Consider the following 14073-nt stretch of genomic DNA (forward strand, 5'->3'; position numbering starts at 1 on the left):
GAACATATCAAATCTGTGGATGCATCATAAATTTCTCCAGCTGAACAAAAACAAAACTGGTAGTAATATTACCTTGCATCAAAGCAGAAAAGTTCTGGGTTCTTTCTGCACTGAGTTTGCATGTTCTCCCTGTATATGCGTGGGTTCCCTCTGGGTACTCCAACAATTCAAAACAATGATTGTTAAGTTAATTGGTCTCTCTAAATTGTCCTCAGCGTGTGTGTGCGCGTGTGTGTGCGTGTGTGTGTGTGGGTGTGTGTGTGTGTGTGTGGGGGGGGTGTGCGTGCGTGTGTGTGTGTGTGTGTGTGTGTGTCTGTATTGTTGTTTGAGCTATGTGTCTCTGTGTTGCTGTGCAATAGACTTTCGACTTTCTGAGGGTGTACCAAGTCTCTTGTATAATGACTGATGGATATAGACAACAGTCCCTCTGTCACCCCATAAGAATAAATGGGTTCAGATGATATTTTAAAAAATATATCATGGAGAAACACAAGTCCTCAGATGTGTCACTTATAATCCCAAAATGGAGCTTTTAGGTTTGTTTCTGTAATGTGACAATTCAAAAATGTTCAAAGGGGGTGACTACCTTTTATGGTTTTTTTGGTGACCATTTTAAAGAAAAGTCACTAAATAGTAATTTTTCTCTGAAATACAACAATACAGCAAACGTCTCGGCATTGCAAATTAAAATCTGACCAGAACTGCCTGAAATACAAACAGACTCACTGTATACAGAGAAACCATTCACCGTTTGTCTGATGTGATTACGGTGCATGATAAATCATGAATCTTGACACCAACCAGATATATAAGATAAGCAGTTTTCATGTTGTGTGAAGCAATCAATTTAAAGGGAATTACAGAGCTCACTGATTATGATCAGAGCCTATTAAAGTTAAATGGCACTGTAATCAAATTGATTTACACATTTGGGTTGTGATGCGACCTCCTTCATAACCCCCCATCACATACCCACTGCACAAACACACTCATGGTAGGCAGACGTGCACACATAAAATGTATGTACACAATCCTTGATGCTGTATGCACTAAAAGAGGAATGAGAAATAAACCCAAGCCAACTGAAACAGACAGCACTACAACAATGTGAAGATAAGAATTAGGAAATGTGAGAGATGCTTGCGCACATCGAAAAAAAGAAAAAAAATCCAGAAATTAATTTCTGCAGATAAGAGAGCATTTATATTCAAAATTCTATTACTTTGATTGAAATTTTTGCTTACTTTAATAGCCAAAATCCATAATGGGCTGTCAGATTCATTACCTATAGCTAGTATTAGAGCATACCGAGGTTTCAGTAAAATTTTCAAAAACACCTAGATGTTACAGTTCCTATAATTTAAAGTTTTTTTAATGAGATGCTAGAGAATGTATTGGAGTGACTGGAGTTTTGTCCTTCTTGCAGATAGCAGAGCAACAGTGTAGAGTGCTAACCTCACCTGTTTCTGCAGGGTGTTGTTTTCACACATTTTTTTTCTTCTAACATGAAAGAGTTAGTGGGTTGAAATGTCTTGGCAAAGAAATTAAGTGAGTGAGACTGATCTCTGCAAGTTTTCTTTAGTCTTTTAAAGGTCTAAAATTTGAATCATTTCAGTTTTCTACCTTGCAAAGTGTCAAATGTGCAACATTTTCCCCATTAAAGGTGCTAAAACAGCTGTCATGCGGTTTTAACATGATATCGGTGCATATATATATATATATATATATATATATATATATATATATATATATATATATATATATATATATATATATATATATTAAGGATGTGTCTTTACGAAGGTCTAAACATGAGAAAATCTGATGCCAATCAATTTAATGTTAAGTTCAATGCACTATTAGTGGTAAAACTGTCAGAAAGTATTAGTCAACTAATTATACTTTAGGTTTTGTGGCATGTATCACTTTTCACTTCAAGAATTCCTGAATTATTATTTATTTGTTATAAGCCTTTCAGGAATCTACGAATGAAATCGGTTTGTAAAACTTGCTTAATTCCGCTAAGTGACAGTGGTTTTGTATATCTGTGAGTCTTCTCTTAGAACAGAAGATTCTTGCTGGAGGGAGAGGGGCATGGTTGGCCTGCTGCAGACTGCACACCTTCCTGCAATTCCTCCAACAAAACCACCTCTCAAACACAAATCCTCATCGACACATCTCCATTCACACTCCACCACTATATGATCATCATTCCTCGCTCACCTACATCCTTCTACCCTTCCAGCCATACTTATTTCAGTACCTCCTGTTATTATTCTTCATCATTTTTATTTCTCGTCCAATCTAACTGCTCTTCTCCTCTTTCGGAATCACTGTCTGAGAAAAAAATAAAAAAAAACTCCTAGTAGTAGTACTCATATTTCTGGTAAATACTGTGAATAAATCACTTTGCTTTCTGCCGTCCTCTGCAATTCTACATGTTGGTCAGGAAAATACCTCAAAACCTGACATGTTTATTATTTAGAGCAGTTAAATCAAACTGTTCTTACCCATTACCAGCTCTGTCAGGCCAGTGTATATTTAAGGAAGTTTGGGTTGGAAGAATATCGTATCCTAATAAAACCTGTTCTCAGTAACAATTATGGTGATTTCTACAGAGGCTAAGACACAAAATGTTTAACATAGATCAATTAAATGCTCTTGCATATACTTAAAATGCTAAAGGCTAAACTGCAGATAAGTTGACAGTTATGTTTAATTAAGCTATTCAGTAAGCAAGGAAAGTTATTTATTTTAATTCATGTAGATCCCGAATGTAAGTTGAAATCTATTTAGAAGTCAAGATGTTACTTCCAGAAAGCCTCATAAGATTATGCCATTTTGAAGTTAAGGTGAGCAATCTGCAGGTAACGTTGTTTCTCACCAAGCTAACTGAAGGATAAACCAAGCAGATAGCCTGTCTATCTTGCTAATTCTCATGTTACACAATACAGATGCTCTGTCTGCGCTGATGAGGACTTAACTTATCTCAGCTGCCGAGTGTGATCTTTCCACATCAACTGTGCAAACAATATAAGTGACCTAATGGACACTAGCTTTACTCCTACTAAGTATATGAATCAAAGGGAAAATAAAACAATAAATATCATGTAGGATATTCTAACAGCAATAATTAATGTGCATTTTTAGAAAACCTTGGAGTATAAGTTGGAGTATAAGCAAGTAAATCATGTGATTTGTTTTATTTTTTTTGGATAAAATTTTTGTAATACCATGACTTTAAAAAATAAGGATATTATTGTTTTCATTAACATACCGTTAACAGCCCATGTACGCTCTTAGCTAATAATATATTCAGCCAATACACCACATATGGAAATTATTTTCACTGTAAGAGATCTGTGCCATTGATAAAGAGATTGCTAACACCCCAAGGACCAATAAGTTAATTCTAACTGCAGGCGAGCTGCGCCTGACTGCAAGCATCACTTTGTTAAACAGCAAAACTAAAATGGATTCTGAGAACGTCATGTTCCACTGCAAAGCACCAGCAGTTTCTTAAAATGTAGATTCCCAATTGTCAAAATTTCCCTAGTATGACTAAACACACATCCATGTCAATATTTCCAGGGCCCGGTGATGCAAAAACTGACAGTCTGGGGTTTATATATTGCGTTTTATCCAACTTAAATGGAGTGACACATCGTGCTCTCCTCCCCATTTTTTGCTTGTCAGTCATCTTTACTGCAATGAATAAAGCTTTGAGCCGGTACAACCTGTCACTCTGCCACTCAAGCGCTTAAAAAAGACTTCATGTCACAATTCAGGTGGAGCTGGGGAGGAATTCCTGTGTCTCATTTGATTTCTCCTTTCCTGTCTAATCTTTCATTCTATGTGGGCTCGGCGTTATCTCCCAGAGGTGGGAATCACATTTTAATTAGGTCTATCCTTGGTTAGCAGTTTATCTCCGCATCTTCCTGCCGTATGTGCTCATGTTGTGGGCTTTGCCTCTTTGTTGAGGGCGCTCAGTCCCCCACTCCCTGTCAGAACATTACATATCCTCCTCCCCCCCGTCTTGTGCCACCTTTTCATTCTTTAACTGCTCCATCTCCTCTCACAATCTTGTTCTCCTGCTGCTGACAACAAAGAGCACCCAGTCTCACAAAAAACCAAAAAAGAAACTGTGTTTTGCAGATGGGAATAGCACAATAAACAGGCACAACAACAGAAACAATGGAGGGGGAAATGCACGTCTTTCACATGCTGAGGATATGGAGAAAATGGAAATGATCAGCTCCTGGCTCTTGGGTGACCAGCAAGCCTGTATATGGAATGACTAAATCTATTTAATGGGTTCTGAAGCAATCTCTGACCTCCACTGGGCCAGAGGGAAAGGCAATATTGGCAAGACTTATCCTCTCCAGCACAGCCACCACCAACTCCATTCTAGAAGTACGGTGTCTCTAATGGACACAAGCATTTCCAAAAGAGATAAATAAACTAAATAACCAGACTCTACCAAGCTGTCAAATAAACAGTCCATGCATCACAACGCAAGTTGCTGGACTAATAATAGAACCCTGCCGTCTGCTGTTCTGCCGTGACGGTGACACATTTTATTCTTTGATCCCTCAACAGGCTCCTACATCTCTATGCCTTGAAGAAGTCGACAATTTTGTTGCACACATAGACAACAGAGGGACCGTGAAAATATAAATTAGAAGATAAAAATTATAAACCCATACAATTAGTTTTTTTTTGCTAAATTACCTTAGACAAAAACATTTTTCTTGTCCCCTTTTAATAAGGTCGTTCAGATAATCTGACATAAATTATTATCTCTGAAAAAATCATTAGCAGTTAATATTGTACATGTTATACTGGAGATAACTCTCTTAGTGTCTTTGCATTGATAAAACTTTACAATGCAAGGTCAAAAACAGCTGAAATAACAAAAATCTTATTTATGTTACCCACTCTGAAAGCCTAGTAATTTTTTTTGTTTTGTTTTTATTCACTTGATCTAATACCCAATATATATATATATATATATATATATATATATATATATATATATATATATATATATATATATATATATATATATATATATATATATTGCAACTGCCTCAAAAACAACAAAAAAACAAATAAAAGTAGGATTGCAAGCAGAGTTTGTATAAGGAATGGTAATGATGCTAAAATTTTCAGTTAGAAATTCAACTAGTGGTGAAATTTCAATTTAACATTTCTTTCTTGTTTTTGACTGTTTTCATTTTTCATTTTTTCAGTTAAAATCTTCATCAACGATGTGGAAGATTGTCTGATAATAGTATGTTGAATTTGCTTTTGTTTTGTTTTTTATCCACTGTAACGCACTTTGTGTTACATTTAGCATTATAAAAGTGTTCTATAAAAGAAATGACTGACTGAATTCTCAATTTGCAGTGTACATTTGTAACTTTCTAAGAGTATCACAGCATCAGTCTTATTGCTGCTATTCATTTAACAGCTCTTAAGGGACTCTGGGAAAGGCTCACCCTCAAATCTGATAACCTATGCACAAAAAGAAAAACCCCTGCATGATGATGAGATAAAATCACATTAATGCAACAAAGCAGTGATATAAAAACATAATGAGAGAGGTGAGCTGCTCTTGCCCAGCAGTGGAATAGTGGTATGTTGAAAATTGGAAATATACCATGTGAGTCACTAGCATCGACGATAAATAAATACTGGATTATGTTTGGCAGCTTAAGAAAATACATGGTTAGTGATTGGATGTGACTGTTTTTTGGGGTTTTTTTAATGGACATCTGATGAGATCATCAGCTCCTATTACCATTATTGTGCAGAGCAATAATGGCACCCACAGTTCTAAGCTGCTGTGCAGCTTGTGTCCACCCACAGCCAAACATTGTGTTGTCTGCCGGGATGTCATGGGTCAGATTTATTTAGAGGGCAAATGCTCCATTAGTTTAGCTTTTTTAATTAGCACACTTGTGAGAGAGGGTCATTAAGGATGTCTGATAGAGGACCTGCTGATGAGGGAGGAAGGAGGCACTCCTTGGACAACACTCACACACACACAGACACTCAGAAAGGCACAGATCTGCTTAAAAAACAAATTTTCACACAGTCAACAACAAACACGCTCGATGCACAGGTGAGAATAGCTGCACTACGAAATGACTACATAGCACAAAAGCATCCCTCGGACATACTGTCCTTAAAAAATAATAACATGATAAACTATTCAACTTTTTCAGTTTCTCTGGCTGCAGTCAAGTTTTGATGTGTCTTACAGTCAACTACAATATTTACTTGGCTTGAACATAATGCAGAGATCAGCAGACGAACACTATGTGTGTTTAATTCTTATGACAGATCCCATCTTGTTGGAGTAGATGATAAACCCTCTTCACCAGGGTTACATGTTGAGATCCACAGGGCTCGGTGCTTGACCCAATTCCCTTTCCTATACAGCTGTTCTGATGAAAATTACAACTTCAAGAGAGCGATCATGTTCGTCCTCTTTTATTTCTTCACTGGCTCCCTCTTAAATTCAGAATAGATCCTTTAATAATAATCAAGCTCCATATGTCTGGGATGTTATTGTTTCATTTGTTCCTATCAGAGCACCTTGCTGTCAGACTGCAGGTTTACTGGTGGTTTCTAGAGATCTTAAAGCTAGAATAGGATGCAGATCTTTTAGTTATCAAGCTCCCAGTATTAGTCTGTGAGGTGTGCATCGTGTCCCTCTCCAAGTCATAGCAATTGGCTTTTCTTATGGCTGACTCTTTGTTCTTGCTTTTGTCCTACAAACTTGAAAACTGCTTCAGAGCCTATATGCTTTGTTTTGTTTCTCTTCTAGATGAAGTCACAAAAGGAGCTACTATTGTCAGTAACTGTTTTAATATTTTTTGTAAAATATAAAATATATCATTGCTTTTAGCATGAATGATTGCTACAAGTTAGGGAGTTAATTCAATCTTCTGGGTTTCCTTAGAAAATCGTTAAAAGTTGAATGCATTGTTTGACAGATTCGATCAATTTGTAGCTGATTTGGAATTTGTTTGAATGATTGGATTGAATTTACTTCTTTTTTTTAGTATGACAACTGCAAACGTTCCAAGTGGCCATTCACCTGCATGAGCTGCATCCAAATCCTATTGCCAGCTATTTTGAGGGAATCCTATCTTCCCCCTTTCTGTGAGGCTCCAAGTCACAGCTTGTTTAGTGATTTTATGAGTGGGATGGAAAGGAATATTGCAATTCCACAGCCTATGTCTCCCTCCAAATCTCCCTACACAGACAGCTGGTTTGTCTATTTCCAAAGGTCACTGTTGTTGATTTTATCTGGCCAACCAATGTTTAGCATGGTTCAGAAGCATCTGTTGATAGAGACTGCCATTTCTTCATAGCCCTGATTGTTATCCTCTGGGTTTCAGCTTCGAAAAGGTCTTTTGACCCAACAATGATGTTCAAATCGACAAGTTTCCTGAATTCCATTTTTTGTAAGGTTGTTCTTGTTATGGTTGATTGAATATTGTCCTTAGATTTGCTAATGTGAGTTTTTACAGCTGTGTTTGAGTCACAATGCCTGGTTATATGAGACCAGACATTTTTGCTGTGACTGTGCAGCGAGACAAACTATAACTTCACACCATTCAGCGAAACACAGAGAAGGCAGATTTATGGTTTTGGTATGCTTTTATCCAATAGAAAGCAAAAGAAGCCCAGCAGACATTGGATAGGTGGTAAGAGAAAAAAAACAAAAAACAAAACAAAAGACATGATGGAACCTGCAAAAGATCCGAGACTGGGATGTAAGTTAAGCTACCAGCAGAACAATGGAACTAAACACTTTAAAATGACAAAAGTTTAAACCTAAGTTGAACAAAGCACTTCTAATTTCAACATTTTATCAACAGAAGATGTTTGTTAACTGTGACTTTAACTCAGCACTATTCTAAAAAAAATTATTTTGTAATTACTTTGAGAGTGAAAAACTAAGAGGTTTTGGCATTATAAATGGCTTGGAATCTTGAAAATAATTTTCTTTCACTTTACATTTATGCTCTACTTTGCATGACCCAATGAATTTAAATCCCACTAGAACACACTGAAGCATAAGATTGTGCAAAAATTAGAAAAACACAAAACACGAAGTTCAGCACGCTACCGTTTTCTGGGTGTTCTGTTTCTCCAATGCTGCCATCTGGGGTGGTCCTCTCATAGTGGTCCTCGGGCAGGGTCAGGGGTCCGATGCGAGGACCAGATGAGGACTTGCTGCTGGGGGTCTCCGACTCCTCTAAGCCGCTGTCATAGTAGCTGTGCTGCGAGGCGTCCTGCAGGTCTTGCACGGGGTTGGTGGTGGAAAAGGTCACGCGACGATGGGGATGCTGCAAAACACAAAGCAACAGATGTTTTTCTTTTTTTTTTCTTCAACATAAGCAAACACGGCTTCTGACTACATTTTCTAGTTTTGTTGTCTCTGCAGTGGATCGCTCCCCAGTGACAAATGTTATACCTGAAATCGCTCCATTTATCATCACTGAAAACCTCTCTCTATAATATTCCTTCACCAAAAGTTAGAAAATAGTATCAAATATTAAAGCACTATCAAATATTAAAAAGACTTTTGCACTATTATTATTCTAAATTTTACATAAGGTATAAATATGTGAAGAGGATGAGGATATTTATTTCTGTAATAAGAATGTGCAAATTGGCAGCAGCAGAAACGAATAAACTATCACAAAACTCCACACCAACTCAAAAGACTTGTGTAAATAGGGGGAAAATACTGAAACATATTAAATATTATCTGTGCTAATATCAAGAAGGTTCAAAACTGGTTATTATCTGAAAAGTAAAGTATAAATTAATACAACCCACTTGAAAACAGAACCCATATTTTAAAAAAATATATTTGACCACTTTAATTTTGAAATCCTGTCTATGTTTTGTGTACATAAAACCATTATGCAAATGGTTGGAGTGTCATGAATAAAGCTTGTACATATCAGCTGTTTACCTACAGAGACAATACCTATTCATATGTATGAACCTGAATGCAAACATTAAAAGACAAACATCGTTGGGGTGTGAGGGGATGGCAGAAACTGATAGCGTCAAACATATTTTCATAGCTGTTATTATCATCATTAGTCAGTTAGAGGATTCATTCTCTAAATCTGTCGCCACCAAATGAATTCTGATGACAGTGATTGGTGCACTAATCAGTAGCCCCAGTAAGCTTCTTCCTCACAACACATTTTAATATTCCCCTTCCCAATCCCCCTCCATTTCTTCTTCCACGCCGTTTGATGTTTAAACCAGCAAAATAAAAATAAAAAGCCCAAACAATAGTTTCACAATTTCACGCAATTCCCAAGAGGCTCTAAATAAGTATAACAAAAAAGAACCTCAGAAGAGTACAGAGAAAACAGTTTGGGACAGGCATGATTATGCAAACGTTAGAACGCGTTATTAGGGGCTCTTTTGTTGTTTTATGCCGATAAGGTTTAATTAAAGATTAAAACAGTGAAATGAACAAACAAAATAAAAAGATGAATTCAAGAATGCGATTGCTTGAAGAGGAGCGGAGCGGCGCGTGATGAATCATTGGAGATCACACCCTTTATCAAATTGAATGGCTTGTAAATACAGTTAGGAGACCATTAAATTTCCTCATCCAAAGATCGGTTTACTAATGGCTACTTACCACCGATCCACAACAGAAAGATGACTCCTTGCAGGGCGCGTGTAGTCTTGCTTGCTGGCCACTCCCCTGCCCGCTCCACACCCACACATGAGCACCTCTCGTAAAAGTCAGGAAAGCACTGATACAGCAGAACAGGCCTGCCTGGGCTCTACTAGTCAGCTCCGATCAATACGAACGGCCTGCACTTTTTACCATTTCACCACTTTTCGAGCAAACAGTAGAGAAAAGAAATGTTTTTAAAGCTCAGGTAAGAGCCATCAACGCACTAATGCCATCAGTAGCCTTGCAATGTTTCCAGAAGCTCGTGCGTCTTCCCATCATCTTTCTTTTTACACGCAAACAATGCATCTGTAGTGAAATAATGATTATTAAAGTAGTGGAGCAGTGAGCAATTTTATCTGCCTTCACCCCTCCTTTTCTAACAGAGGTGCTACCACAGAGTCCAGTCAATAAACTGCACACGCTACTTGGTTGAAAATCTAGCATTTTTCATTCAACGGCAACATTACAGTGCCTTGCAAAAGTATTGAACTTCTTCATACTTTTGTTTCGTCCGCTCGCAACCACAAACCTCAATCTATTTTCATAGGATTTTACGCAAGCTGCCAACACAGAGTAGTACATGATTGCGAAATGGAAAGAAAAAAGATGCTAGTTTTTAAATATGTACACAGCATGTGAAGGGCCTGGGAGCATTTATAATTTTCCTTGCCAGAATACAGACAAAATGGAGAAGATCTCTCTTCGAGTCTTGGCTCAGATTTGCATTTTGATTTGCTTGAATGGTATCAGTAAGGGTTGATTTAAACTATTCCAATTCTTATTGTATTCCTCGTATTGTACTGTTGAAAGGTGAATCAACATCACAGGTTCAAGTCTTCAGCAGCCCGTATGAGATTCACTTCCAGGATTGCCCTAATCCTCAACATCATGATGCTACCAGACTTCCATAAAGTACAAAGCTCTCCTTTTATCAGATCCCCCCATCTGAGTTGAAGACCTTTGCAGCTTCAGACATTTGTTTAATGATCTCATTGCCTGTCAAGTTGCTATATGTGGGCTGTCAAGTTTTGATAGTTTCACAGTTGTACACAATAATAATTTTTTGAATGATGCATTTCATCCTACGCTGTAAGATGTTCAAAGGTTGGATTATTGTTTCATAACATAACTCTGGTTGAAATCTACAACCTTGATCCGTGATCTTACTGTTTGTTTACTAATGTTCTATAACAAACCTCTGATACATTCACACGAAAGTTGGATTTATGCACTTCCAGTTACAAACATGAACGCTACGTACAGCTGTTGAAGGCAATTGGTTCCACTGAAGTTTATGTAGATGAGTTCAAGTACAGGGAGTAGAATGCATATACGGTACATATGCCACATTTTCATGTTTTTCATCATAAAATTATTTCTCCACCGCATGATTATGCACTGTGCTTTGTGCTGATGTCTGGAAAAAAATCTGGTTTACGCACATTAAAGTTTGTGATTATAAATTGGTAGAATGGAAGGGGTTGAATAATTTTGCAAGGTGCTGAACACAACGCAAAAAAGTGAAACAGAGCTGTTTACAGCTCTGTTTATATTGTGCTACATATTTTTTACCAGCATATCTGCATGTTAGGTTCTCAAAAAAGAGAAAATAGGGCATTGGGAGATTGTAGCTTGCTTTCTTTGGTTTAAAACATGTTCTGTCATTGGTACAGCAACTTCTGTACAAATATGTGCTTAATAACTCTGCTTCATTCTCAAGAATACACTTTAATACCTAAAAAGTACATGACTTTTATGGACTATTTTAAATAATTCCAAACTAAACAGGAATATGCAGCAGTAAACAATAAGCAGCAGCACATCAGATGAAAATGAGTCCTGCTTCTGAAGGCGACTAATGTGGCTCCAACTGATAAATTACTTATGCCATTCTTACAATGATTGGACGCTCCCATAGATATATGAATTGTAGGTGATATTTAGCTGCTCAAATATGGATTGAAGCTTAAACTTCTCCTTAAGGCATCACTCCAAAGAGTCAACATGATATGGTAACTAACTAAAGCTGGATAGATGTTAAATAGATTCTCATTTAAGTCGGTGCAAAAGAAAAAAAATCTTTTGCCAGGCCTTGGGGGGCTGCAGGGATGCAGCAAGACGGAAGGACGGAAAGAGGAGGCTGAGCGGGATTGCGGGAGTTGGTCAGGCAGACACGGACATCGCTGTGGCTGGAGGGGACAGGCAGACGGATTAGATTCTGGGAGACTGCAGGCAGGGAGAGCGGGGTTGTTTGGGCATTGTTGTAGGAGCAGGAAGCTGTGGCGCTGAGAATGGGAGAAGGGACATTAACTGTGACATCTGAATTCATAACCCCATTTAGATTGAGCTAAAATGACCTCGTTTGTAATAAAGCAATCCCAAAGCAGATGGAAAGATACAGCCGGATTGTGTCTTTGCAAGAGGAACAAGACACATTTTAATGCTGTAATAAAAAGCAAAAATCCACTGCCTACCTAGAGCCCAGATTTTTTTCTTTTGTTTTTTTTTTTTCGTAAGACTGCCAAAAGTATTATCCATACTGCAATGCCACAGGGTAATTTCAAGCCTATTGATATTCAGTTAGAAACAGAAGCTGCCAATTAGATAACAATGTTTTTATGCCTTTATTACATTACCATATGCAGAACACTGTGGTCAAGTAAAAAAATAAAATAAAATGAAAAAAAATAATTGAAAGTGACTAAGAAAGCTATTTGGTCTGGAAATGTACAAATTGACATAATTTTCTCTTCTTGTATTTACAAGTTTTGGTCAAGAACGCTGCCGCTAGGCCCAGTGGTGGAGCATGCGCACCGTATGCAGAGGCTTAGATCAAGGTCCAATTCCCAGCGCTGGACCAATCACTGCATGTTGTCTCTCTCTGCCCTTCCATTTGTGTAGCTACAAATGAACAAAGGTCACCAGTGCAGCTAAAACCTTTAAAAAAAAAACTGTAGAACCCAAAATACTTTTCATTAGTGTCTGGAAAACATGGTTTATTGCCTAATTTTTAAACATTGCTTCAAGACTTCGTGAAGCAAACAGACAGTTTGTAAACTCAAACAAAAAAGCTTGCCAGCTCTCATTTAAGAATGGCTGCTCACTCATTAGCAGACCTGAGTCTTATTTATTTTGTAGACTCTTGATCGTACAGTAGAATGGCAAATTTTGAATTCTTGAAGCCCTCTTTCAATATCTGACCACACTCAAAGGCTGCTACAGTCTTCCTTCTGAAGGCCTCTTTTAATCTTGCCACGGTGTTCAATCATTCTTCAACAGTGAGAAGCACGCCAACATAAATCTCTAAAGTTGACATAACAAAAATCTGTAACACTTAATTTGAAGGGTTGTGCATAAGACTGGCATAATACTGCCTTAAATATGACATAACACCTGTCATAAACATGAAGGCGTCTTAATGAATGTTTATGACTGTCATGAAGTGTCATTCGGTAGATAATGATGTTTTTAATGAACTTTTAAAAGAAGTTATTATTAACAGAATAATGCAAGTTGGCAATTTTAATGGACTTTTAATGAGACTCTTATTACAACTTTGCATTCTAAGTGTCATTATTTACCAAATCCTTCATGTTTAAGTTTATGACAGAATCATGTTAGTCTTATGCACACCCATTCAAATAAAGTGTTACCCCAAAAATTCACTAAGATCTAATTGTGTGTACCGAATGAGATATGTCATGTGCAATTTTAGTAATTTTATGTAGGGATAAACATGAGGGTGTGACATTTTTTATTATTTTAACATTTTAAAATGTCTCGTTTTCAGTTTTTGTGCCGTTAACATTTATATTGCATATTTGTATAACCATATGTTTTGTTGTATGGTTTTAATATTATAATCTACAAATGACCTGTACCAGGCTCCTCCCTCTCCCTCTCTGTTGTACTTTACTAGTTAATCTAAAACAGTGGCTGTCACACATGAACCGTGCTTATAACTACAGCAACTGAAGAATTGGCAGAGACAAAGGAGAATCCGCCTCACTCTGGCAAGACAGCAGGAGAAAGGATTGAAATTCTCTGAGAACTTTTATACAACTGGCAAGCTCCACAGAAGCATTTGCTTGTTATCACCAGAAACTTTCCTGCAAAGTGTGACATGAAGTTTTGGATTTTGTTTGCTCATTTCTGGCTTTAGTGAGAAAGAGAGACAGAGAGAGAGAGAAAAAGAGAGAGAGGGAAAAAAAAAACTCATGCAGTTCAGCTTTTATCTCTGGTCTTTGTTTGAATCCCCAACATTTTCTTTTTTCTACTCCACCTTTGTGTAATTTTCCAACTCAGTTTCCACACCTGCCGTTGCTCACTAAAACTGCTGC

At 37.4% G+C, this 14073-nt stretch overlaps 1 protein-coding gene across 1 annotated transcript in view; it reads right to left on the minus strand.

Annotated features, from left to right (window-relative positions):
* Positions 1–14073, minus strand: part of pcdh1a (protocadherin 1a) — a 119702-nt gene that overhangs the window by 26890 nt on the left and 78739 nt on the right. Inside the window, exon 4 of the mRNA XM_055043662.1 lies at positions 8147–8366. Within this exon, the coding sequence (XP_054899637.1) occupies positions 8147–8366 (220 nt within the window). The remainder of the gene's footprint in view (positions 1–8146; positions 8367–14073) is intronic.

The sequence above is a fragment of the Poeciliopsis prolifica genome, unplaced genomic scaffold, assembly GCF_027474105.1.
Source record: "Poeciliopsis prolifica strain line A6 unplaced genomic scaffold, Auburn_PproV2 SCAFFOLD019, whole genome shotgun sequence".
NCBI classification, from domain to species: domain Eukaryota; kingdom Metazoa; phylum Chordata; class Actinopteri; order Cyprinodontiformes; family Poeciliidae; genus Poeciliopsis; species Poeciliopsis prolifica.